This window comes from Ahaetulla prasina, chromosome 1, assembly GCF_028640845.1.
Source record: "Ahaetulla prasina isolate Xishuangbanna chromosome 1, ASM2864084v1, whole genome shotgun sequence".
In the NCBI taxonomy this organism is placed as follows: domain Eukaryota; kingdom Metazoa; phylum Chordata; class Lepidosauria; order Squamata; family Colubridae; genus Ahaetulla; species Ahaetulla prasina.
The window spans coordinates 271,893,815-271,913,286 of NC_080539.1; the positions used below are offsets into that span (position 1 = coordinate 271,893,815).

Genomic DNA, 19,472 nt, shown 5'->3' on the forward strand with positions numbered 1-19,472 from the left:
AGACTCCCTCCAGCAAGGAAGCGCTCGTAATCGCCTGGAGCCAGCCTCGTGTCACCTCCTGAGTGGCCAGCACCAGCCAGGAGGGGCACGGGTCCAGTAAACACGTGGTGGCATTCAATCTACCCAGCAACCTGTCCATGTCCTCGGGAGCCACAGGGTCAAACTCATCCCAGACAATATCACCAAGACCGCCTTCAGACGCCCCGTCCGAATCGCCACAATTTTGGTCCAGACCATCCCGAAGTTCATGTATTCCTTCCTTGTAAGCAATGTCAGTGAGGAGAGAATTTCCACTGCTACTCAACCTGCTATTTAGTTATCACAGCACTCTATCTGTATAACATGGAAACACTTAAGGCAGGTTGTTATAACATGAAACTTCTATTCTTGGCAATAAACTCAGGTGTGTCCAATTCAAACTTACAATAACTCCATCAACTCTAAAGTTATGGAATTCTCACGGATTCAACTAAGACTCAAATTTTCAGTAAAGACACTATTTTCCATCTGCTTCCTTCATTTAAAAAAATGGAAAAATGAAACCATTTGAGTGTACTGATGACATAAAAAATCAAGATTTTGTTTTTTCTGATTGGAGATGCTAACAAAACAAAACCAAAGAGTTGTCTCCAAGGTACAGCTGTTTCTTCTCCAGGAAAGGTGCGCCTTCATAGTAACAACCTAGATTAAGGTTAACCAGGTCACGATAGAAAGCAATTGTGTAAAATAACAACGCATGCAATTTCTGTTTCCTGTATCTGCTTGCTTTTCTCATATTTCCCTCTGGGTAAATCATGACCAGATTCCCAGACTGTCCTCATAGATCAGCTTTTGTTTCTAAAGAGGAAGTGACTATGAACTGTAGTGGGAGGCATCTTATTGCAGTAGTTGAACAGGTTTTATCTTGAGTTATCTGCCTCCTCTTTACTTCCAAGTCAGTCAGTGTGTAATGTAGAAGCTAGAGATAATTATGACACAGCACTAGCAAGGCTGAGATCATGAAATTATCTAAGTAAAAGAAAGGGTAAAGAATAGAGATAATTACTCAGTTACTTTGCAACACTGCAGATAATAACTAGCGTCAGTTGAAAAAGTTTATTGAAAAGGCATTCATTCAATTCAATATGAAACATAGAGTACATATAGTGTAATGGTGATACATTCAGAATAGAATATCTTGGTGCTGTCTGCCTAATCCAATTTTATTTGTATATATATTCTCCTCAGACATTTTGTACTGCTATAGTAAACTATATATGTTCTTTGCCATAATCTCATCAAGAGGCAGGCTCCAATCCTCTGTGTAATTTACTGGGACCAAAATCAATTGAATTCTTCTCCAAACTTATAGATATGTTTGGTGGTATAAATCTTTATTCCAACATCAGTGTATTAACATAAAACTAGGACAAATTCCAAGAATAATTAATCTATGCTTGGATTTTCTAAGCATTTGACTAATATGGTTTTCCTTCATAAATATCCTTCATGGGCCGGTTTAGCTCACGCTGGTAAAGCCTGTTATTAAGAACACAGTAGCCTGCAATTACTGCAGGTTCGAGCCCGGCCCAAGGTTGACTCAGCCTTCCATCCTTTATAAGGTAGGTAAAATGAGGACCCAGATTGTTGGGGGGGCAATAAGTTGACTTTGTAAAAATATACAAATAGAATGAGACTATTGCCTTATACACTGTAAGCCGCCCTGAGTCTTCGGAGAAGGGCGGGGTATAAATGTAAACAAAAAAATAAAATAAACAGCGGACGGAGATTTAGATTTGACATTCTATCAGTCAGAAAACAGATTATGGAACTACACATTTTTATAACTTACACTACAAAGTTTGTATTCTCCATGCAAAATGGTCCTACTATGGTTTTCTGAGTTTTAAAGTAATTCTTTAGTTTTGATACAATATTTGCTTTTCCCAGCAACATATTTAAACTGCTTCTGAGTATAGCAAAATGTGATGTACAATAATAAACACTGCCATATGCCAAAAAAAGTGTTGGTGAACCACACTTTTCATGAAAATCCCAAAGATGTTTTACAAAAGGCAACTGGACTTTCGTGATTTTTTTCCTTTGAAAACGTTTCACTTCTCATCCAAAAAGTTTCCTCAGTTCTGACTATCAGAATTGAAGAAACTTCTGGGATGAGAAGCAAAACGTTTCCTAAGGAAAAAACCAAGGAAGTCCAGTTGCCTTTTGAAAATCACCTTTGGGACAACCATGAGCTGGATGATTGAGAATCTACATAGACATTTTCATGAAGGTTAACTCTGAGACAAACAATAAATGAATTTTTATCTCTAGCATTAACAATGGATTTTTTTTTGGCATATATATAATAGTCTAAATATGTTTAAACATAACGGCTCCCTTCCTTTAATAAATGTATGATTCATTCCAACTAAGTACACTGTGCCTGAGTGCAGCATGGCAGACAGATGATGGAAATTAAATTGCAGGACATTGACATTAAACCTTTGTCACCACAACATTTTGGGGAACATGCCAGTGTTCACTATTCTTGAAAGGATGCCTTGTTCTCAGAGGCTGTGTGAAAATGAGATGTGCTCTCTTGCAACCTCCAGACCTTCCAACCCAGTGGTGAGATTCAAGTAATTTAACAACCGGTTCTCTGCCCTAATTATTTATTCCAACAACCAGTTTGCCAAACTGTTCAGAAAGTTAACAACCGGTTCTCCTGAAGTGGTGCGAACTGGCTGAATCCCATCACTGTTCCAACCCTGGAGTCTTCAAAGGAATGGGGCATGTTTTTGCATAGTTTTTGGAGGCTGCAGAGGCTGTGGAAGAACATTATTGAAGTCACATCAAGAAAGAAGGCCCTGTGTGACCTGGAGCAGCCTCAGGTAAGGCATAGGGGCCTGTCAACAGAAAAATAACACAACCTGAAGGTAAAAGATATACAGCATATCCTAAGGAATGCTGGATCATGGGGGCAATCACATAGGCAAGCTTTTTGAGTGGTAGCAGTGGTGTTAGAGCTGAAATCAAAATCCAAGTTTCTCCTTCAGGTTCCGCCTCAACACTAACCCTAATACCAGGTTATTGAGCAGGCCCAGGAACCCCAAGGGACAGGGGAAGTAGTGAAGTGGCTCCGTTATTATTATTAACATCCCTTCATTTGCCGTTTCTTTGTACTTGCTCTGTTTTTACAGTCTTTTTATTAATATTAATATTTTTAATAATAATGGTAATTGGTTTCAGAAATTTATTGATTGTTGTACTTTATTATTAACCATCTCTTGTTTGGTGAAATAGGCAGCTATATAAATTGGATAAATAAATAAAACACTCAGTTTTATATCTGACAACTTGATGCCCTCCAGGGTCTGGAAGCTATGAGAGTCTGATGGGGGACAGCATACTTAAGGGCAATTAGATGTCAGTATTGCTTTAGTTAAGATCAGCTGTGGCTTTCTCGGGATTGTTGTGTTTTGGCTGCACAAGGCATATACAAAAAAGGGAGAAGGTCAAAGAACCTGAGGCAGACCCAGAAGAAAATGGAGAAATAATATCAAAGGCACACTACAACCACAGGCTGCCAGAACAAGCAAGAACCAGAATTTTGTATCTCCCTCAACACCCAAAATGGTAGAAGACGAAGAGAGGAAGTTCCTTTCCAAAGAGCAGGTGGCAGCTGCGTCCAGAAGAAGCTTGGCACAAATCCATCTTGTGTGCTAATTGTACCCAGTCTAGATCAAAAGACCTGCTCACAATCATTTATGCTTTGGTCACCTCATGGCTGGACTAATGCAATGTGGTGTATTAAATTACTTGCAGGACCACCTATCTCGAACTGAATCTGCTTGTTCCATGAGATCCAACATGGTGGGCATGCTACAGATCCCCTCCATAAAACAATGTCATCGGGAGAAATGCCTTTTCTGTCATAGTGCTTGCCCTCTAGAATATCTTACCACCCCACCCCACATTCAAATGTCCCCAACCATGTTGACTTTTTTGTAAATCTTAAGGTCTGACTTTCCCCCACAAGCATTAGGCCAAGGAAGGATGCCTCTGCAATAATTTTCTCTATTACACAGATCTTGACAGAATCTGAAAAGAAAGATGCTACATAACTAGATGAAAGACCTCTCTGAACAAGAGTTAAGCATTAATAGAGGGAGCTTCGCGTAGCTCCCGTGTAACACCGCTCCTGCGCAGACTGCACTGGCTACCTGTGGCCTTTCGGGTGCACTTTAAGGTTTTGGTTACGACCTTTAAAGCGCTCCATGGCTTAGGGCCTGGGTACTTACGGGACCGCCTGCTGTTACCACATGCCTCCCACCGACCCGTACGCTCTCACAGAGAGGGACTTCTCAGGGTGCCGTCCGCCAAGCAATGTCGGCTGGCGGCCCCCAGGGGAAGGTCCTTCTCTGTGGGGGCTCCCACACTCTGGAACGAGCTTCCCCCGGGCTTACGCCAAATACCTGACCTTCGGACCTTTCGCCGCGAACTGAAGACATATCTTTTCATTCGCGCGGGGCTGGCTTAAATTTTACTGATTTTAAATTTTCTACCACTAATTTTTAAAATGGGGTTTTAATTTTTATATATTTTTAAAGTTTCAGGCCAATTATAATAAGTTTTTTAAATTTGCATTTTAAACTGTATATTGTATTGTTTGTTTTTTACTTTGCCTGTACACCGCCCTGAGTCCTTTGGGAGAAGGGCGGTATAAAAATCAAATCAAATAAATAAATTAATTAATTAATTAATAAAATTGACATCCATATTCCTCTCAAACAAGCAAAAGGCAAGAAAAACAAATGCTTTAAAAGGACATGAAACTTTCTGCCATGAAAACTGATTCCATTTTGTAGTGTAATTCTAAGCTTGATTTCAATTTGATTTCAAAGCCAAAACTGAATTATTTAGAAAAGAAGAAATATGAACACTGTTGGCTGTTTTCATTTCAAAGGGGGCTGGTTCAAAGTAGCTTCAGATGATTTTTTTTAGTTCCTTGCATAGTCTTCACAACAGTATATTTATTGTGTAAAAGCCCACTCCAAAGACTGGGTGGACTCTTTTCAAGCTATGCAAACAAAGCTTGGTTTCAAATTCTGACACATAAGACTGGAAATTTCCTTATTTGGCCACTAATATAACTACTTTTTGAATCTATTTCTATTGCCTTCTACACCTGGATCTAAACTACATGAAAGATGATTGGTTACTTTTATCTATTATATAAAAATGGCTTGTTTCCCATTTCCAATTTCTATGTACCTAGTTGATAAGTGCTGGATTTCTTCTGCACAAATCTTTAAAATGATTTGTTCAGTTTTGATACAGTATTCTGTAAGAACTGAGCAATTATGCTTTATAAACTATGTTTTGGTCCCAGGGCAAGTAAGATGTCTGAAGGTATCAGTGCACTTTCAAACACTTCCTTTGCATCCTTATCAGGTTCTCTGCTCCATTTTACTTCATAAAATAATTAATATATTTACGGGACCGCCTACTGCCACCGATTGCGTCCCACCAACCCGTGCGTTCTCACAGAGAGGGACTCCTTAGGGTGCCGTCCACCAGGCAATGTCGGCTGGCGACCCCCAGGGGAAGGGCCTTCTCTGTGGGGGCTCCCACCCTCTGGAATGAACTTCCCCCAGGACTCCGCCAACTTCCTGACCTTCGCACCTTTTGCCGCGAGCTTAAGACATATCTATTTATTTGCGCAGGACTGGCGTAGGATTTTAGTTTTTAAATTGGGGTTTTATTGTTTTAATGATATTTTAATTTGGGCCAATTTAATAAGTTTTTTAAATATGATTTTTATCTTGTATTTATTCTTGTTCTATTTTACCTGGCTGTAAACCGCCCTGAGTCCTTCGGGAGAAGGGCGGTATAAAAATCCAATTAAATAAATAAATAAAATAAATAAAATATTAGTAATGAAAACAATATATAGAAAGCAGGATACAAAGATCCAGCCTCTAGTTTCACATTTCTTTCTGGAAACACTTGAAAAGCCACACAAAAATGTATTTACTTTCATATAATTGTTTTGATGTTTTGAGACAGTATCAGTGATTTGGTGAATAATTAAATTTCCTATTGTAGCCATTTTGGCCGGGCATAACCCTTTGTTCTTATAATATCAAAGTCTAAAAAAGATTGTCTATATTTGGAAAACAGCTAAGTGAAAAATCAGCCACATACAGTTTATTCAATATATTTAGTATGGTTACATAAATATAGATTAGTTTTTCCAACTCTCATGTTTTTCAGATATACTTAATTCCAACTCTCAGGTTTTGTGAATTTTTATAGACTTGTCTATCTTGGTGCTTTCCTCCTGTAAATTTCACAAGTCCCTGCCTTACCTGTACTGATCTCTGTTACCAAATTGTTTCTTTAGCATCAGATTTTCTCTGGTTCCCCTTGGTGAAGCACCTTCAAAAGCAGAACTCCAAACTCTGCCATTCTACTTGCTTTTAATACATTCCTAGCAAATAATATCTAAGTCCCACTTCATAGATAATATTTTAAGGTACTGAAAATGATTGTAAAAAGCATGTGCGTTCGCATCACAAATATTTACTGTATCTATCAAAGATCCAGGGCTAATTGTAAGATTCTATCAAATGTGCCGTTTAGTGTTATGTAAGAATTAATAAAAAGGCCTGAAAACACCAAGGCATATTGCTCTACCAGTTCCAATTCTAGTTTGATACTTGTCAGGAGAATGGAAAAATTTCACTTGCTATATTTGGCTGCCCATTCTCATTGTTTTCAAGTACACCCAAAACTGTTTCCCCTCCCCTCTCCAGTTTCTTTTTAGTTGCTTCTGTTATTACAGAGTAAGAAACAGTTTTCATGAATGCTTTTCATATAAATACTACATTTAATGAATTACTAAACCTTAATATTAGTATCAATATTAATATTAATATTAGTTATCTATATATTAATATATTAATATATAATATTAATATTAGTTATACCTAATATTAGTATCAAGGGACGTGGTGGCTCAGGGGCTAGGACGTTGAACTTGTCGATCGAAAGGTCAGCAGCTCAGCGGTTCGAATCCTTAGTGCTGCCGTGTAACGGGGTGAGCTCCCGTTATTTGTCCCAGCTTCTGCCAACCTAGCAGTTTTGAAAGCACGTAAAAATGCAAGTAGAAAAAATAGGGACCACCTTTGGTGGGAAGGTCACAGCGTTCCGTGCGCCTTTGGCGTTGAGTCATGCCGGCCACATGACCACGGAGATGTCCTCGGAGAGCGCTGGCTCTTCAGCTTTGAAACGGAGATGAGCACCGCCCCCTAGAGTCGGCAACGACTAGCACGTATGTGCGAGAGGAACCTTTACCTTTATGAAATGTAGAATGTTTTCTTCCAATGTGCCAGACATACCAATAAGGCTCCTGAGAAGCAAGGCCAAATCAGCGTGCCCTAGCAACGGCAGGAGAGAGTGCTGAAAAGTTCGCCACCTGCTTTGTTGGCTAACATGACCTGTGACATAAGGGGGTGGTGGACAGTATCTATTCTTTAATTATACTGAAAACCCAGGAATTATTCAGTGTTGGCTTCACCTTTGATCATGCTAATATGATGTCCCCAATAAACAGGATTTTTGAGGAAGCCAAGGTCTCAGAGTCTTGAATTGGTTGGGAGAATTACTCAGAACCATGACATCCAGCTCCTATAATTACTCTTTTCAAGTAAGATTTTCAAGTAAGATTAAGCTTTTCAAGTAAGATTTACAGTTAGTCTTCATTTAGTGACCACAAATGGAGCTGGCAATTCTGTCACTAAGCACTGCAGTCATCAACCAGAAAATCATGTGACCGTGACTGGCTTACATCACTTCTTGTTCAAGTATTATGCAGGACATCATATGACAATGAATTGCTATTTTACTTTGATGTTCTCAGTTAATTCTACTTGTTGAAAATCACAAATATTGATCACATGACCGAAGAACTCTATGATGGTCGAAAATGCGCACCAATTGTGAAGAATCAAATGCTGATTGTGTGTCTACAGGGTACTGCAACAGTCATAAAGATTTATAAGGACTGGTTGCAATAAATATTATAACCATCAGCAATTACAAATGGGCAAATTTCACAACATTTTGATGTCTGTCTTGTTTGCCAGTTTTCGTCTCAATTTCTGCTGACTGTGGGAAGAAAATATTCAGGCAAATAATATGTTTGGTTGAATTCACTCTTCAATATTAAGGTACCTCTATTCAGTACCTGAATACAAGTATTTGCCATGGCAATACTGCGGACACATTCTGTGATGGCGTAGCTTCTGGAGAAGACTTTAATTATGGGAAAAGCAGAAGAGAAGAGGATGACCAGCAGCAAAGTTGATAGACAGTTACAGTGGCAATGAATACATCATTGGAAGCCAGGAAGGACCAAATTAGGGACAAATCATCATGGAAAAAGATCTATCTTTGTGGTTGCTGGGAGTTGATATTGACCTGATAGCACATAATGAAATCAATCTTGACCTGTCAAATATGCAGTGTACAAACCTAGAGGAAGCACCTAATTACCTGTTACCTGTTAGAAACTAACAACTGTAATAATCCAAGTAATATACAAAGTACTCGGATTCCAAAGATAGCCAGAACTATCTCTAAATTCTGATATCAAATCATATTTAAATATCTTTTAAAAGCAGTAATTCTGCTAGGATTATGATATTATTGGAAGTCAGATACAGCCATCAATTATAAAAAACAAACATAAAGGACACTGACACAACATTAAACAAGAACAGCTACAGTATTTGCATTTTATACTTACCGCTCTAGAGTATCCCGAGATACCTTATTTGCTCCTACTCTCTTGGTGACACTGGCATTCTTGTTGGCAGTCATGGTCATTTCTGCCCTCTCTAAATCTGGAAACCTGGGAAAGAGAAGAATGAAACCCCAAAGAAACTTGTTGGAATACTGTGTAATTGAATTGGAGATGTTTACCAACCAATTTAAAATGGTAAGAAAAAGAGTGACGAAGGGACTTCAGTCACATTTTCCTTTCTCTAACAGCTTCAGTAAGACTAAGTTTAAAAGTGAACATAGACAAGATACTCCTAAACAAGCTAGGTATTATAAAGAAGAAATATAGGCTAATGAAGGGGCACCTGGATTAGGTTTATATACAGTAAACTTTAATTCCTTACTAATTTTGCCAACTTCACTGGTAAGGACCGAAAAGGCTGCATATGCTAGAAAGCCATCTCATGAATTATAAACTAGTATTCTCCAGAAACTTATTTATTACAGCCAGAGAATGTGACTGAAACTCAGAGAAACATATATGAACAGAATCCTGGTTTCCAGATTTTTTTTCTTTTTTTAGTTAAACCAGAACTACAATAATTTCATATTTTTAGATGACTTCCTTTTGAACAAAAAATAACATTTTAAAAATGATTTCATTGCATTTCATTGTTGAAATAAAATTAATAAAATGCAATAAAATTAATATTTTATTTAAATATATTGTTTCTTTCATTCAGGAAGCACTTACATGTACAGTATATATTATCAATATACATTTAAATGAAAAAGGAGCTTCCTCTTGTATACCATATCATCTTTTAATGACCCCATAATCCCTTGCAGGGTGGAGTCTGGGCAACTGAACGGAGCTGAGTGTTTACTGGCCGGATGCCCTTCCTGTTGCCATCTTGAATACCATATGTTGCTGGAGAATGAATGCTTAAAAATTTTCCACTTTAAAATACTGCTCACTGAACATATTTTCACTCAACTTTTCCTCCAGAAAAGTCAGGCAGTTTACACAGAGTTTATTATTTGAAGCTCACAGTAACTCTGAAAGGCTGCCAATCATCTTTGCTCCTGTCCTTCAATTCTAGCTCTACACACTAATACACAGTGATAGAAATTACTCAAGCTCTAAAACTACATACCAGCACTGATGTCCATCTTTTTTTTTATTCAAAAAGTTTTACAAAAATTTTTTCCCCCTTTCCCCCCAGCTCCCCTCCCTTCACAAACCCCCTCCCCCCTCCCCCCTGACTTCCCGGAACAAACACAAGGTATAGTTAAAAATAAAACAAACATATGCTAAAAAAAAATTTCCCCCAAAACTATTATACCAATTTTCCCTCTCTAGCTCTGACTTCCTCCTTACATAACCAAAATCCTTCCAAAAAATTAACAATTAACAGTAATAAAATAGATAAGTCAATAGAAAGGATTAATCCTAAAGTATTTAAAACCAGTTAATGCATAAAAATCCAATCCAATTCAGAGAATATCTCCCTTATAGCTTCTATAACCATATAATTTTCCCCCAAGTCTTTCTTACATAAGATCTTTCAAGAATATTCTATTTAAAATTCAGTACAACACATATAATTTCAATACAGGAAATTACAATATCTATTCAACTTTAGTCCTTCCTCGTCAAAATCCAATATAAATCCAAATATCTAGTCTTTTATGAAAGATGTGAAACATATAATCAACCCATTTCTTCCAGATCTTTCTCACATATTGTCTTTCAAGAACGCTAATATTTTTATCTGTTAATATTACAGAAAAAACTTCTTTCAAGGATAATACTTTTGTCTCTTGCCATTTTTTTGATGCATTAGTCTCTGTCTTTCCTTCATTACTCCTTTTGAAAAGTCAATCACAATATTTCCTAGTAGTTCCTTATGTCCAACAATCCACAAGTTACTGCCATATATTCCATCAGTCCGGAAAGAGAACTCTTGGAAAGCATTCACCCTGTGAATTTTTTCGGTTCGGGAGGCAGCCTCCTGTAACACAGATTCAGGCATTTCATCCAAACTTTTTTTAAAAAGCTTCTTTACATCATCTTGTTTATTCACGATCATCTCTTCATATTTATCCACTTTTGTTTGTATCTCCTTCATTCCATTTTCCAAGTACTGATTAAACTGGTTAATTTCCTCCAAGCTCTCATCCAAAACGTCTCCATTTTTTATCAATTCGTATTTTTGAATAATTAAATACATTCTTTCTGTATAATCCTGTATAAAGTCACGAATCCATTCTTCTGAAAGAAACTTCATGGCAAAGTTCTTGCTGAGAATCCCCTTATGAAATACTTAAACAAACTAAAATAATCCAACAGTCCACAGTCCAGCACAATAAGATAAAGTCTCCATTCACTTTCACTTTCTCAGCAAGTAAACGCCATTTTATTTCATTATGTTGATTGTAGATCAAAGAAGAAAAAAAAAGTTTTTAAAAAAATAGAAGTCAGATTTAGTACTTGCAATTTAAATGACTGATCTCCTGTGTTTGTTCCGTCTGCTTATAAATATCCATAACAATCACTTGAAGCAGAAGTGGTCGCTCTCTTCTCTTTCTGCCGAAGCAGAGACACGCTGGGTCTGGAGCTGCTGCGGAGGGATTTCCAGGGAACTTTCCCCTTTGAGTTCCCCGCTTTCAAATTGAGAAAGCGGGGCCTCTAGAGAGTTCTACCTATCCCTCCTTTGCTCTTTCCTTTCCCCTTAACCAGGGAAAGTACTTTCAGCTGGCGAACAGCTGATATTCGCTGTTTTCGCCGGCTTTAAACAGAATCCCAGTGCGGGCGCCCTTAGGGCGTCCTTCGGAGAGAGCGGAGCCACTGGAAGTCTACTGATGTCCATCTTTAACTGGCCAATATCTACAATCTATTTCATAAACTCCTGGATTTCGCCTACACTTCAGTGAACGCAACCATTTTCAGAATCTCAATTAACACGCAAATTAATAGTGAGTACGTAAGTACTTAAGTACTCTATATTTTTAAAAAATGTACAAATCCAGTAAGCAAATAAATAATAAACATGCCCACCTGAGAAGAGTTAAAAGATTTAGATAGCCAAAGAATAAGTAGAGTTGCTTAAAACTACTCCTTCTGGAAACCATTAGAGATTAGATAGGAAAAAAACATGACTGATGATAGCTATAGCTTCTCAGGCAAACAAACATTATGGTTGATTTATTATCTTGTAAAATGTACTTCAAGAACCCTTAACAAATAATCTGATTAAAAACAAGATATTGTTTTTTTTCTAAAGTTATTAAGAAATGTTCCTAGATTATTCATCCTCACTACATGATCTGCCTAATTCCGAATTCAGAAAAACTTTGGTTGTTTAATTCTTGGTTAATAAGCAATAACATTTTTCAGTCTAGTAATTTGTATTGCGTTTTTTTAAACTATGAGTATCTTAAAAGTAAACATTCTTAATTTCCCCCCAATCCAATCTCAAGTACTTACACACAAAAATGAAAGTACAAACTATGCATATGTGTCAGAGGTGGTATTCAGCAGGTTCTGACTAGTTCTAGAGAACCGGTAGTGGAAATTTTGAGTAGTTCAGAGAACCAGTAAATATAATCTCTGGCTGATCCCACCCCCATCTATTCTCTGCCTCCCAAATCCCAGCTAATTAGGAGGAAATGGTGATTTTGCAGTAACCTTTCCCTGGAGTGGGGTGGGAATGGAGATTTTACAATATCCTTCCCCTGTCACTCCCACCAAGCCACGCCCACCAAGCCACGCCCACAGAAACAGTAGTAAAAATTTTTGAATCCCACCACTGATATGTGTTTGTTTCTTTAGACAGAATTATATTTGCAAGTATATTGGGAGATGGTACCTTTTCAGGATGCAATACAGTCCATAGCAGGGGTGAAATGCTACTGGATCGGAGGGGATCGCGCAATCTGGTAGCGATGGCGGCGGCTGGTTCGGAGGACTGGTAGCAAAAATCCCTGGCCCCGCCCTCCCTGCCTCCACAAAGCAAAGCGAAGTAACTTCCGTTGTGATAAAAACAATCTTTTGAATGTTATGCGAAAGGCTTTATTCCATAAAAAGAGTAAATAGTTTAAACTGAGATTAAATTAATATTATTTTAATATCATTCTTTCACTCAGGCCAGCTAATTGTTTCAGACTTTGAAACAAGATTAAGTATTCCAGCCAACAAATATTAGAATCCACTAGTTATGTGCTGCATACAGGTGATATGATGGATGGTGCCTATAAAGGGGAAGGTGGTATGATGGATTGCAATGAAGCATCAGTTTCCTGGGAAGAAGGGAACACATTCCAAGGAGGAGGAAGGATGAAACAAGAAACAAGACAGCCCAGCCCAAGACAGAGGAAGACACTTAGGAGAGCCACTCCCTAAAATCTCCTAGGGTATTTCCATTGGGATGGGAACAGTAAAGGTTTAGTCTGGCAAGATTCTGTCTATTTGGTGTGAGAAAATATAGATATGAACTTTGACTGGATTGTTCTATATCTTCTTGTTCTGGAGTTCAAACTGACAGGTAGTCTTTGACCTATAACCATTTGCATCCTCACACAACTTCCCCAACCCTCTTCCACATCCCTGGTTACATTATAGCTTCCTTTATACAAGTTCAAATAAACCCCTCAAATACTGCAAAATTCAGCTGCAGTTTTCAACTGTAGGAATTTAGCACCCACCCTCCTCCTAGAAGAATGAAATATTTTAGAAAATATTTAAAAAGGCAGAATATATTTCCCTGGATGAGAAATGGAGAAACATGTTTTAAAGACAAAGCAGCTTCCTGCAACTTCCTTCCCCCCACCTTTGTCAATGGGCTATTAAAGCCTCAGCCAAGCTCACTCATTTCCCCCCACCTTTGTCAATGGGTCAGTGGTAGAAACTCATTCTCCCCACCTTTGTCAATGGGCCATCATCTACAACATAATAGAACCCATCTAGCAACAGAAACTCACCACATGGCTCAGGCAAGCTTGAGGGACAACCTACAATGTTAACTAAGACCCCTAGACCACCTGGGAGTTTGACAACCAATCAGGATATTCTTCCTGTGCCCCAGAAAGTTCAAAGCTCAGAAAAAGCATAAAGCCAGGGAGCACACAGGATCTCATCCCTTTTCTGTTCAGGATCTCAAGCCATGTGATCCTGACCACCATTAAACCATCTTTCCAAGCAGCCTCCAAGTTTCCAGTGTCTTTGTCCCCACTTGGAACTGAACCCAGATGGATATTTCTTCCAACACAACCTCTGACTGGTTTCCATTCAAACTTCACCAAAATAGCTACATCAATCACATCCAAACTTCAGAAAAGATTTCCTGGAATGCTGGGCCCCAACCAAAGCCAAAACTTTGAAAGAAGAGCTCTCCTAGAGTATGGAGTTTGCTACAGTGTTAGAAACTTACACTTCTCTCAAGTTTCTTCCTCATTTCTAGTTTTCTTTTACCTGACACACACAACATCCTAAGCCATACTGTGATTCGTCTGGCTTATTTTAACATGCCACATGAGGATGCCCTATTCTGGTTAAGAAATCCTGGCTTAGTTGCAGTCTGTAAATACATCTCTGGGCAGACTTTAGCAATTTAAGCCTCTTAATCAAACTTTGGAGTAACACCATTTCAAAAAAATTAATTAAGTATATTTGCCTATCCTGAGGAGAGTAAAATGACAGAAGTAAGGGCATTCACAAGGGAGGGATATCAAAAAAGTGTCATATCTGTGTGATTTAAAGGCTTAGCCATTTTTACTTGTTGAAAAAGAGAACGAGGATTCAAACATTCAGTCATAGAACACAGAAAGGAAGAAGAGAAAGAGATTTTAAAAGAAGTAATAGGTGGAAGCTTGTTAAAGAGAAATCCAATCTAGAACTAAAGAGAAGTTTCCTGATGGAACAATTAATCAATGGAATAGCTTGCTTCTCAGAGTTATGGGTGCTGCATCATTTTCAAGAATAGACTGGAAAACCATTTGACCGGGATAATATAAGGCCTTCTGCCTTGAGTGGGAGGCAGGGGGGAGGGGGGACTAGAAGACCTCAGAGTTCCCTTCCAGCCACATGATTCTAAGTTCTTTGTAAACCAGCTGAACCTATAGTAGAGCATTATGTGTTTTAGAACTAGAAAAGGGAATTCTAGCCATGGACCCATTTCAATAGGCAGAATGCAAATTTAGGATGAATGTGTGAATTCGCACTTGCACTGTGTTTTTGTCCTGCTTCAGTTTTTCATTCACACATGCTGCTCCTATATAGAATAATGTTTAGAAACCCAATTAGTCATTTATTAGCCTGTAGAGTCTTCTTGGGTTGAAGCAGAAATCATAGAGTCCTACTTCCTTTACTATCATCCTATTGTTTCATTTAAAAGTCACTGTGAGTAGCTGAAATGATAACAAATTGCCGTATTTGCAACCAGGTGCTTTCTCCAAAAACTGTTCTCATGGTTGCATATTGCTAGGAGAGATTTATTGCAAGGAGGAAGCAATAAGCCCTAAAAATTGCTTACAAAGAGAGATAAGTTCCAGAAAGAGGAAATCGGAAATCTGGTTGGGGGAAGAGCAATGACTAGCTTGAGATCAGGAGCTGAGAAATGGGGTGAGACAAATGTACTTGCCTGTACCAACAAGTAACGAAAAGGAAGATTCAGATTTCTCTAAATCACCTCAATTCCCAGAAACAGAAAACATTAGGAAATCAACATGATGTCTAGAGTAATCCCAAAGTGTTGAAAATTATTGATATAATCAGGCTTCCTTTTTAGGCAGTTTATTTATAGAATAATCTGATAAAATCCTTTCTACAAATATCTTCTAGGTCAGCATAAAATTCTACTGCAGAGATTAAGTAAGAAAGATGACCTTGACAGAGATACTGTATGCCAGCTTTATTGCCAAGGTGACATTTTTTTAAGTCCAGAATGTCCAGATATTTCTGGAAGCAGCACAGGAAGATGTCTTTCTAATTCACTGAACTATAAGGAGGAAGACATATAGAACAATCAGACTTGCAATATTATATTGTACTCAATCTCAATAAAAATAACATTAATCTTCTTGTGGAGTTCATTTCCTGGTCTGGTCTACCTAGAGGAACTGACATTCTGCTTTACTTCACTATATTCTTTATAATCCATAGATGCTGGCATATAGGAGAAAATGAAGGCTAAATTAGGTTTTCTTGCTCGACCACTGAATCAGACAGCTTCAAATTTTTGCAAAATGTTTATAGTTGGAATACACTGTTTAAAACGATGACGTGAATGCCATAACTTGCTTTACTCACAACTCTCGAGCAATTATACAAACTGTAAATGGAATTTGCATGCTCCTCCACTTGATATAAACAAACAATAATGTAAATGAAACAAAACTTTCTGTGGAAGCTCTCCAAAATTAACAGACCCTACCATAAATCTTTTACGAATATCAATAATCTCCATTTGATTTTGGCTCTTCTGTATCTGTCACCATAGGGACATCTGAGAACCTCTCTGGGCTGAAATGGAAAAAGTAACAAAATCTGTATATTAAGATAGATGCATACGTATAGCACAGTGGTAGTCAATCTGGTCCCTACCAGCTTTGCATTCCAGCTTTCATGGTGGGCGGTAGGGATTTTGTCTGATACTGAAGCACTTTCCTTTTTTTAATTTAACTGACTTTTAAAAAAAAATTCATAGCATTATTTAAAAACATTTTCATTAGGTTTTCATAAAATTCCCCGTGACAATTTAAATTTCTGAAAATATACTATTTGTATCACTCATGCATAAGTTTAGTTCATGTTACATAAGTGAAACTAAATGGCACTATAGTGTGACCGCAAACAAAACAGCCTTGTCCCAGAATAGCTCGCGCATCTCCCCCCACACCACCCAGTTGTAACAGACAAGCAGAGCTGGTACCCGGTGCCCCCACAAACCCAATCCACGATGCGCGAGAGGCATGTGCAGATAATGATACATGGCGCATTACTGTGGAACCGGTGGGCGGTTAGAAAATTTTACTACTAACAGAGATACAAAAGTGGGCAGTAGGTATAAAAAGGTTGACTACCCCTGGTATAGCATCTAAGTCAGCGGTCCCCAACGTTTGAGGATTGGGGGCCTGGCAGAGGGGGGAACCAGGCTGTGTGAGTGGCAGGCCAGCATGTACTCACTGGCATCCAGCTCAATTTGCATGAATAATGGGCTGGCATGCACATGTACCTGTGTGCAGTTCGACTTGCACAAATTGAGCCGGGCTGCTACTTGTGCATGTTGAGTTACATGCACGCGCATTTGTGCCAGCCCACCATTTGCACAGCCCACTTATGAATAGGTCATGATCGGGTAGTGGGCTACAGCTTGGGGGTTGAGGACCCCTGCTTTCAGTGATTACTTTAATATATATTATAATAAGATCAATGAAAATTATACAATGAATCAATTACTATTTTATAATTTTTGTAATTTTATATTATGTATTTAAGTACTGTAATCAGTATTTTTAATATTTTAATACTCTTGTTTCCTACTCATCTTCCATCCATAGACACCATCAAGGCAAAAAACTAAATGAAAGGTAATTTGGAATTCTATTCAAATATTGTGTGTATGTGTGCGTGTGTGTGCATGTCTCACAGGATTTACCATGAACAGTAAATCAAGCAACAATAGAATTGAATTTCACTGTAATTGCCATTTAATTTCCTATTATAATGGATTGCATTGCCATGCCATGCCTTTTATATTATTGATTAGAAACATCCATTATGTCATCTTCAGCATGCCAATAACTGCATACAGGCTTTAAGAACAATTATTCTAAAAATATTAATCAGTTTATAATAATTTGAAATAATTATTTGTAGCAGATCTGCAGATCTGCCAAATATCTAATAACTTTAATTAACGTAGAATTCTATTCTACTTTAATTCTATTCTATCTCAATTCTATTCTGATACCTTAATATCACATGGCTTCAGTGTGTGGAACATTAACTATCTATTATAACTTGCCACTATCAAACTGTTTGGAATGTTTCCTACAGTTATAATGCCCAAGTTAGCCATAGGGTTGGGTTTTGTTTTTTTTTTTTTGGGGGGGGGGGGGGAAGGGGAAGGTAGCAAAAGGGAACAAAGCACAAATGTTGTTACTAAAATGCTTTCTCTCTCTCTCTCTCTCCCCCTCTACCTCTCCTCTCCAAAATCCCCCAAAAGTGTATTATTTCTATCACTTTTTACTTCAAAACAAAAAGCCAGCGGTCCGTTCAACTTCATTACAGAAGAATGGTAACTAAAACAGATATGATTATGTAAAAGAGAACCCTATTTTATTTTTTTCCCCTCTGACTTATTAAGAGCATAAACAAATATCTGTCATAGCAAGATTATTGTTGCACGTTATTAAAGTCTAATCTAAATTTAGGAAACCACGTGTCTTGTGTAATATCTTGTTTTGGAGATATGTCCAAAAAGATAAGAATCAAGAACACAGGGCGTACAAGGGGAAGATAATTATTACATTTAACTTTCCATGAATAAGCCAGAAATATGATTAAATTCTTTTTCAGAATCATCAGGCCTAGTTTACTTTATCTGGGCATTGGTACTAGTAATTGTACATCAGTACAGAGTTTGTGGAAGAACTGTTTGGAATTTGAATTATACTCAAAGTACAATTTCAAAGCTACTTATGGGGATGCCATGAAAGTTAAGCTAGCCTTACAGTAGAAGTTATCTCAAGTCAGCTTAGATCAGGGGTGTCAAACTCAAGGCCCGGGGGCCAGATCCAGCCCACAGGGCGCTTAGATCTGGACCACGGGGCCACCCTGGAAACACCAAAGGACCAGCCTGTGGTGCTTCTGCCAGCAAAAATGGAACTTGGGGGGGGGGCTCCATTTTCACTGGGAGAGGGTTGCAGGATGGCACTGGCGGTGTCGTATCAATTATCGTTCTGCACGGGTTTTTGTCCCGTGATGCTGCGCTGCCGGGAATCAGAGGGAGACCTTTTTATCCTTTTGGTCCCACGGACTCCTACGGACTAGGACCCATACTGCTGACTATCTAAGGTTGGGTCTTGGCGATCTACTGATACGACTGTAACATCTCCGACAACTAAGGATGGACATTCTCTTGTGGTTATACGGACCATTTCTCCATGAGATACTCGTCTGCCGAACTATTACAACTGTGAGGTTCCCCCGCCTCGCAGGAATGGCCCTCCAAGTTATCGAGGGCTTACCTTAACGAAGGGTCTTGGGACCCAGAGAGGTGGCATGCGGCCAAGAAGAATTTGTGGGGTTTTTTAAATAGATTTTTAAATAAGGGTTTTTTAAGGGGGGGAGGGATTTGACGGGTGGGGGTGAGAACCCGTCGGGGAGGGATCCAGCCCCTGTGCTTGTTCGCGGCACTACTCCATCTGGTCTGAAGGCAGGGGGGAGGGCGTTGTTCCAGGACTAGAGGGTTGTTCAATCTGTACGGTGAGTGAGAGAGGCAGATATGGCGGGGGGGGCCGTATCGAGAGTTGGGAGCACGTGTTCGATGTCTGAAAGCGATCACGTGCTCCGGCCCCCCAGTCCCTACCCGTTCCTCGGGCGGCCATGATCCTCAGAGCTTGGATCTTCGGCTGATGTTATGTAATGCCCGGTCCGTGGTTAATAAAGCTCCCCTGATTTGCGATCTTATTCAGGGGGA

General features: G+C 38.7%; 1 protein-coding gene across 2 annotated transcripts in view; it reads right to left on the minus strand.

Moving 5' to 3' along the window:
* DENND2B (DENN domain containing 2B) overlaps positions 1-19,472 on the minus strand; it is a 126,273-nt gene that overhangs the window by 71,272 nt on the left and 35,529 nt on the right. Inside the window, exon 2 of one of the 2 annotated variants that reach the window (XM_058159405.1) lies at positions 8,795-8,899. In XM_058159405.1, coding sequence (XP_058015388.1) covers positions 8,795-8,874 — 80 coding nt within the window. In that variant the 5' untranslated portion in view covers positions 8,875-8,899. Of the gene's footprint in view, positions 1-8,794; positions 8,900-19,472 lie in introns of those variants that run through there. The other variant, XM_058159389.1, reaches the window with a different exon arrangement.